The sequence below is a fragment of the Limulus polyphemus genome, unplaced genomic scaffold (assembly GCF_000517525.1).
Source record: "Limulus polyphemus unplaced genomic scaffold, Limulus_polyphemus-2.1.2 Scaffold76, whole genome shotgun sequence".
Lineage (NCBI taxonomy): Eukaryota > Metazoa > Arthropoda > Merostomata > Xiphosura > Limulidae > Limulus > Limulus polyphemus.
This window is the reverse complement of record NW_013665686.1, coordinates 319,096-328,504: the sequence shown is the minus strand read 5'-3', so window position 1 is coordinate 328,504 and position 9,409 is coordinate 319,096. Positions and strand designations below refer to the sequence as shown.

Here is a 9,409-nt window from a genome sequence, read left to right as displayed (position 1 = left end):
GTGACCCTCAGATTGTGAGTCGAGTGCCCTAACCACCTGGCCATGCTGGGCCAACCAGTTATAGCAGTAAGAATAGTTATTTTGCATTACTTCCACAAATCATAAACGTAAGATTTTATCATAATGTGGCATTATACTAAGAAGTGCAAAGCATATATAAGGAGTTGAATTAAAATGATGATCTCCTTTACCCATTCTGTGAGTACCTTTCCATGCATCTCACCATGTCCCCAATTATCTGTTTTTATAAATAGACCCCTAATTATCGCTCACAGATTTAACTTTGTAATGTATCAGTCATTCAAATCTAAAACTACCACCACTCACACCATTTGAATGTTAGTTATACAGCTAAAGAGATACACATGTGTTATGTAATCCCACTTTCAAGGACTTTTCTTGCAGGAAAATGAGTTGATTTATGACTAATACATTTCAAATCCACCTTACCCTAATCATCTACACATCGTGGAAACTAAATAAACGTTAAAGCATTATGCACTCTATACATTCCCCTCTGAAACAAAACTAAAGTAATGTAGAACATGTAAAGACGTTCACGTGATTTTATGTTCAGTGATTTTTATTGAAGAATGTAATTTACTTTTACCCTTTCAGTTATTGATAACAACAAATGTATTGGATGTTGTGTATAACAATATAACAAAATGACATAATTTGATTATCTACACTAGATATATGCGTAAAAGAGATCATGTACTTATAAAAAAACTAATTTTATTACAAGCTCCAAATGGACATACCTCCAATATCTCTTGATACTCTGTGTTTGTGGTATGATCAAATCAAATTATATACTTCCCGGATTGATTTAACTCTAATCTTTTTATTTACTCAAAATTTTTTAATTTATTGTCTTGAAAATAAACAACTGTAAAGGAGAACACGTGATTATGGTGACATGTTTTTTTTTATTTTTGAATATTTTTATATGTGAAAAAGTAATGGGACAATCAGCTAATAACAAATTTTCAAAACATAAGTGTTTACTAATTAATCACGATAAAGGCTTAAGTCATACATACAATTTTTGTGTTATTGCTTTGAAATTACATTTTTCTGCTGGCAACATGCTACTTTTAACACCCCATCATTGTTTATTTTCTTGGTTTTCTGGAAAAACGTAACACAAACTCAACATATTATATGTGTTTGGAAATCTCTGTCCAATCGTCTATCATTTACAAATTATTACATGTTTGTGTAAGGTACGTACTCAGAACACTGGCGACATCAAAATGGACACAAGAAAACCTGGCCCCTAAATATCATCCTCCTAATGGATCACCGGTAAGCATGAGAGCTTATAACGTTATAATTCAAGTTTCGATATCTACAATAGGCACGGATTGTCCCTTTTGTAGCTCTATGCTTGAAAAACAACTTAAAAAATCACATTTCAAACACAAAAGAAACTTTAGAAAAAAAAATGTTTGCAACCGCCTTGAGAGTGAATTCTTTTCTTGAGTTTCTTAAGTGCTTTGCACTTGATAATTTTAATTTTTACAAGCCGATTTCCATTGCTCAATGGAACTATTAAACTTTACCCTTATTAACTAGAGAATTAGAAATTAAGAACGGCTGCATTAGAAACCCGATAACTTATGTGGGAAGTAGTTTGTGTTTGATTAACAAAGACGCGGGCTGGAATACAACCCGATCTCTAATTCTATGTCTTCACAAAATTTACAAGTGGAACCACAGAACGATGATCTTAAAATGCAAATTTAACATCGCTTTAGGGAAAGAAATAAATGTTGACTCTTATCGACGAAGTTCATCTAAAATAGTAAAATGAAACATATAATAAAGATATTATTCAATAAACTTAAAAATATACACTTATCAACAATAGTTGTTTTCAACAGGAGATTTTGGCCATTACGACTTGGAGGGAAATCTCTACATCACTGACAGGTTAAAAGAAATGATCAAATCAGGATTTCATCAAGTTTCTCCTACTGAAATAGAATCTGTGTTATGTAGTCATCAGGCCATAGAGGACGCCGCTGTAGTAGGAATCCCAGATTCCACTTTAGGAGAAGCGCCTTATGGATTTGTGGTGATGAAACCAGATAGTCACGTGACACCTGAAAACATACATTGTTTTATTTCCGGTAAAATTGTCTTCTCTGTCAGAAACATTATTGGTAGAAATGGATAACTAACTTTTCCAGTTTAAGATATACTCGAAAGTATCGTAATGTATGAATATTATGGTAAATATTAAACAAATGGCTCGAATTTTCATGTTACTCAAACAATGAGTACGCAGCATCATTATTTAACTATATTTGTCATAATAGAACAGTATTAGGTTTGTATACTTCTGAACACTAAATTTCTATTCAATCTCTCAGCACTTTTTCAAGAAGAAGAAACGTGTATTATAGCATTTCAGCTAGTTTGTTAATGTAAAAAGTTCATAGCCATGTATGCAATATTTAGCCAAAGATTAGTCCACATAAATGTACAAGGACCAATTGCAGCGCTCTCTATTGGCTTAACACCAAATTACAAGTAGCAATAATATTCAATAATGTTCAGTCCCCCGCTGGTACAGCGGTAAGTCTACGGATTTAGAACGCTAAAATCAGGGGTTCAATTCCCCTCGGTGGACACAGCAGATAGCTAGATGTGGCTTTGCTACAAGAAAAACACACACAATAATGTTCAAAATAAACTATAGAAAGACTTTACTGTCCAAATCATTCCTGATGTCTTTAATTAAACCCATTTAGTTAATTTTGATTATAATAATTACTTTATGGTATTTTAACACTTACCATTTTTAGTTGTCAAAGAAGTATGAGAGTGTTAACCTTAAAAAGTCAGATTTCTTCAAAGAAACTTGCTTGCAACAATCAAAATGGTCTTAGTTTTACTTTCGTTTTTGTTTGACCCGCTATGTTATAAACATCCGTATTGGAAAGTAGAATATAAGTTGAAATGATACTGTTGAAAGCAGATACAATTATATATATATAAGTAAACTTGTTTGTTTTTTTTTAAGCGCAAAACAACACAATGGACAAACGTCGCTGTGCCCGTCACTGGTTATACATGAAACCCAATTATTTTTAACAATATAAGCCCTCAATCTTACCAATAAACCACCGTTAGTGATTTGAACGCTATAGTGTTATTGCCTAACATTTTCGAGATTACTGAAAAATGTACAAAACTCACTCATTGCAATTCATTATTTTTGTATTTTAACCATTAAAATTCAAGAACTACATCAAAATGCATACACAGTTATACATAACCAGTATATACTGACAAAGTCTGTCCATTTCGAACTGCCAATGATAAGTTAAAATTTGATAATTTATTATTTGTTTTTCTTATATAAACCGGTGTGATAGTTTTATGGAATAACCCAGATTTACCAGACTTCGACTGGTATGTTAAAATTTAAGATACAGTACAGCCTTAAGAGAATTATACTTGTGTCTTAACAATTAAGATATAACTTAATATAACCAAACTTAAACTGATGTGATAACTTTAAGATACAGCCCTACCTTACAAGACTGTATTTTGTTTTAACAGCTCGTCTAGCGCCAGAGAAACAGCTAAAGGGATTGGAGTTTATAGACAAAATTCCTCGGTCACAGTTCGGAAAGATTGAACGTAAATATTTGAAAGATCACGTTGTCCAAAAACTGAAGAAATGATCACTGGTTAGTGGCTCTGAGGCAAAACAACAACTTATATACTTCATTTTTTAAACAGTATTTTCTGTGAATTAAACAGCTACACGATAAAAGCATATATTTTATTCATATCTGATATGAATTTCTTGAGTATTTGTTCTAAATGATAAAAACTTCAAAATATGTGTTTAGGATGTTTAATTTGCTATCTGCAGATAGTGGGATCTAAACCCGTCGTAGAAGAACTATCCCTTTTAGTTGTGGAAGTGTTATAATATAGGGGCCAGTCCAACTATTTATTAGTAGATATTGGTGAAATTCAACAAACAACAACCACAGATGTATCAGAAAATCTGCTCTAGCCGTTTCTAATTTTCAAGTGACGGACCAAGAGGAAACCAGATTGTCGACACCAAATGTCACATCCCTTTGAAAGTTATATAAATCATTTCCTTTTCCCATTGTTTTGCAGATTAAAAAGATAATTACATCATGCATTTATAAAGCTCGATCAGTAATCTGAGACATATCAGTTTCTTTATATGTATCAAAATGAAAAGTTCTAAAAGTATGTAAAACGTTCACGTACATTACTATTTATTTTACTACTTTGTAAAACTGATATAAACTGATATAAATCTACATATACTAGCACATGTTGAATGAAACGGTCAAACTTCAGTGTGGTAACTCAAGGAAAAACGTAGCTCATCTTTACTTGATTTGAGCACTCAAAAAGGTTCGGGATCTAATACGCAGGACAGGTATGGTGATTTATTGCAGATGAAATGTCACGATAAGACAATGAGCGAAGTTAAAACCAAAATAAAATACCTCATTACTGACAGAACATAAAAAACAGCTGACCTAATGAAAGTATAATTGCAAGAAATCCAAGCTATAGTATTTTTAATAAGAGAAACTAAAGAACAGATGGCTGTGTTTAACAGCAAGAAAGAAAAGGTGAAGATAAAATCAACCTTACTGGCGATAGAGTTAAACAGTACATTACCATTTGGCACAATAATAGAATAGAATGAAAAGCAACAAGACTTCACAGCGAGTTCTGGTCCTCTTAGATCAGAAACACCATCTTTCATCTTTAAGATATAAAATTCTTCTTTTGTGAAAGGTACAAACTGCACTTACTATATATATATACTTTCTCTGTAACTGACCAATCAGTAAATGGACAACAGATGACATGTGATAGCCAAAAAACGTAAAATAGCAGAAAGGTTCCTTGACCACACAATCTACAGAAAGTAGCATTTCAGGCAGAATTTAGCACATGACCCCAGCCAATTTAGGTTTAATTAAATTACTAATTTAATTTGAGTACACCAGCATTAACATCTCTTCTACTTATTCAACTGTTTGGTCAATGGTAAGTTCACGATTGGTTGGCCACAAAATAAAAAAATTGTAGAATATATAGTGGGATTGTGTAAGACGATTTTGGAGCCTCATTACATCGCTACAGTACATGTCACAATCCTCGGTCATGTTCTACCTCACAACCGTATATCTAGACAATACCCTGTAACGTAGTTTTTAATTGGAAAAGGCTCCCCCATAAAACTGTCATGTCCAAAGCACACCATTCGTCCCAGAAGGCTTTCAATAATCCATATAATATCCGAGAACGAGGCTTTCCCAGTGCCAGTTTTAACAGTTCGATTGCACAAACATTTCCTGTGTTCCAGTGTATATAGGCCTGTTAAACTCTGGTACATATTTTACTCGTCCAAAATGTGAACGCATAAATCACCTAATCCGTACAATTTTGTTTCTGATATTTTTCATGCGATTTAAACAAACGTGAACAAGACAATAATTGTCTCATCACGCCACTAGATGGTGCTTGAAATGTTAGTGTTGTAAATTAGTTTGTTTGAAGTCAAGCACAAAGCTACACAAAGGGCTTTCTGTGCTCTGCCCACCACGGGTATGGAAATTCTAGCGTTGTGATTCACTGTTTTTTATTTTTTTGTAAATTAGTGAAATAAAAATACTTTCAACTATTCAATAACACAGTAAAAGTTTTCATAAATTACATCAAATATAAGTTTTAATGACTCGTTTATAAGTGACGCACGATTCTGAACTTTACATACCTTGCAGCTGGGTATAATAACAAAAGACGACTTCTAAATAGCTGTATTTGCCTAAAATCTTCTATAATCTGTAATAACAAAATTGGATCTTTATTTTTTTCATATCACAGTTACATCTTATAAGGATAATAATATATGTGCCTAAAAATTTAATGTTTCGTAAAGAAACAATCAAAATATGCGACATAAATTTCCCGTTAGTGACAACTTGTATCTAGGCAACAGAAATGTATATAAATGTCCTCGGTATCATATTAGCTTCTATCTCTTAAATTTCACAAATATTTTCCTGCAGAATCTGCGACTACTGAATGACAAGTGTGTTACATGTTGAAGTAGCAAAGTTAATGAAACGTTATCGAAAAGCATGTCCTAAAAGTATAGATAAATATTTAATTGATTTCTAAGCACGGGCAATGTACATAATACATAAGTAACGATCTGAATAATCGCGATCGAGTATAAGTAGGTAATGTGTAACAACCATGAAATTATTTAGATGTTCGAGATGTACATCTGAGTAGACAACGTATACGTTTGGTACTTTGAAACACAAGTGTTCTCGGACTTTCTCTTATTGCTTCACCCACGGACGTCGTTAACTGTGTATGTTCGAGTTATCCTGTTCAGAGTGCTCATGAGAAATCTTAAGAACCTTAAACAAAAGTCTCTATTAGTTCTAAAATCGGTCCCACGGTAGGACAGCAGTAAGTCTATGGATTTACAACGCTAAGATCAGGGGTTTGATTCCTCTCGTTGGACACAGCAGATAGCTCGATGTGGCTTTGCTATAGAAATACACACACACACATACATTCTAAAATAGTGCTGCCAGATAGAAAAAAAACTTTAAAAATATCCATTGTAGTCATCTGTATACGTTGTGGCGTTAACATATTTGCAGGTGTCCATTTCCTTTGGTAGCAACTCTTACTCATATAAATAATGATATTGACCCTTTGAGAAGAAATACATCATATAATACAAATAATAATATAATTCTAGCTGTGGTTTGCAAACATCTCTGGGTATGAGTATAGAGTGAAATTTGAATAATAGCTTACACGGACACTTCTTTTGAAAATACCATCTTTTTATCTCGTTCAATTTTGTTTCTTGTAAAATAGGCTATTTGTGCTGTACTAAGTGCAATTATCAAAACCCAAATTTTAGTGTTATAAGCCCTTAAGCTTACCACTGAGCCACCAATAAGTACTAGCGAATATGAAAGCCATAAGTACTGCCATACTGACATCCCTTTCGTGAACATTCTGTCGTAGTTGTATTTGATGCTAAAGAAGCTCAGAATTCAGTTAATAGTAGACATGTGTGTATAATTGTCCTTTTTTTTTTGCTTGTAACTTACACAAACAATGTTATTGAAAATATTAGAAAGCTTTACTAAGTCTTCACTAAAAGTTTAAATTAACTTGAAATCTTGTTTTTGTTGAAAACAGATGATACGTCTTCCTGTGATGTAGCACCCAAAAAACCTGTATTATGGAATTCTAGATTTGTTTTGTATACCATTAAAAGTAGGTATTACCACAGACTGTAACCTACTGTACTTGTGATAAGTTAAGTATTACCATAGACTACAATCTATAGTACTTGTAGTAACTTATGTATTACCACAACCGTAAGAAACTTTATTCGAGTTTAAAAAAATTTAATATTAATAATTTTGTAACAAGGCACTATTTTATGAACAATTATATCAGTTTTTGCGTCGAACTTACAATTAACAGAGTAAATTGACAGCAAAAATATATCTTCAAGAACATATAACCAGAAAGTTTATGATATAACACGCAAAACTACGCATTATGGGATTGTAAAAAACGTTTTTAAACCACTAAAGTTACGTACTACCAGAGACTGTAACCTATTGTACATGTAATAAGTTATGTATTACCCCAGACTAAATATACATAGTACTTGTGGTATGTTGTATATTCCGACAGACTTCAATCTATAGTACATGTAATAAGTTATGTATTACCACAGACTTCAATCTGGTGCACTTCTAGTTCTAGTTTTAATGCTTCTGAACAAAGGCACTCTTGGGTAAACAGATGTACACGAAGATATAACAAGAAAACCTATGACTTGCCTTTTAAGACCATGTTTTAGTTTTATTATTAAAGTATTATTCCTAGCTTATGTAACTTTGAATAAATATGCCGCGCGCTGACTAGAATAGAACGAATACCAACAATATTCAAATAATTTCTAGATTTTCAAAACATCTTATGGTTTCGGGAAAAACTTGATAAGCTACATAAAACTATACAGGTAAATAAACACGCCTTCAACAGGTTTAGCTGATGCAAGCACTAGAGTATTGTCGTTTGTTTATGTGATTTAACAATTTTTCCTCCCTCTGCCGTTAATTTTGATTGCTCAAAATATTTAAAGAAATATTGTGGAAAGGATTTCGTAAAAAGAATCTCAAATCTGTTGGAGTTTACCATATTGTTTAGGGACTTAGGAATATTTAGGAAACTATTTTATATATTTTTAATATAATTAAAGAAAGGATAGTTGTTGTTTTTTTCGATAATTATATGATTTATTACACAGAAAGATCTATAAATGGCATATGATTACGTCTTGAAGCATTGAAGGTATACGTAATTCAGGCTTAACACCAATAAAAAAAAAGAGTGTCTGAATGTTACCATGGCTTTTATAAGGGCTAATCTACTAAACACTCTATTCAAGTTTTATGTGAAATTATTATTGATAACATCAAGAAAAAAGTATTGATAATACAAAAAATAAACATATATAAATGTACAAAAAATTTACAGGATGTAATATATTTTATAACACTAACTCAGAATTGTATTGCAATATTTTTATTTTTTAATTCACTATAACAAATAGCTAATTAAATCATAAATTTAATAGAGTTTTTGAACAAAACCTTTAACTTTTTGAAAGAGTTAGTTTCTATTATAATATTTGGTATTATCTTCAAAATTTCACCTCTATATAAGTTTTGAACTTTCAGCTATTTAATTTTTAAAATGTGGTATGTGAAAATTTGCATTGATTCTTCTATAAAGATAATTGATGTTCTTGTTATTATTAAAATAGGATGTGGAGAATGAGTATATGAACATATTTATTTTTATAACACACATTAACTACTTAATATTGATTTATTTCCGAAATATTTAATATTGAGTACTTACATAATAACTGATACGAAGAATCCTGATAGTTTAAACCCAAAATTACTCTCATAAATATAAATTTAGAGAAAACAACAAAGGATTTATATTATGTCTTGATGAAGCTCCCCAAAAAGTATTTCCATATATTAAGAGCCTGGCAGAGTTAGCCGTCCCTAATTTAACACTGGTAGACTTTTGGGCTATCTTTTATCAATGAATAGTGGGATTAAACGTCACATTATTGGAAATATGCCAAGTAGTTTGGAGGAACTAGACAGAAAGAAGACTGATGAAATATCTGTAGTCACCACTAGAGCTCAGTGATAAAAAAGTAAGCAAGACATCTAGCCCCTGTAAGTCTTGTTACGTATTACAAATTCGAAAGGTCTGAAATTGAGTCAAATGATACTTTAAATTTAGTAGTTAAATT

General features: G+C 31.8%; 1 protein-coding gene across 1 annotated transcript in view; it reads left to right on the top strand.

The window, feature by feature from the left end:
* The window catches only part of LOC106466751 (4-coumarate--CoA ligase 1-like), a 20,625-nt gene extending 16,829 nt beyond the window's left edge, over nt 1-3,796 (top strand). Inside the window, exons 9-10 of the mRNA XM_013927052.2 lie at nt 1,890-2,138; nt 3,577-3,796. Coding sequence (XP_013782506.2) covers nt 1,890-2,138; nt 3,577-3,701 — 374 coding nt within the window. The 3' untranslated portion in view covers nt 3,702-3,796. The remainder of the gene's footprint in view (nt 1-1,889; nt 2,139-3,576) is intronic.
* The last annotated feature ends 5,613 nt before the right edge of the window (nt 3,797-9,409 follow it).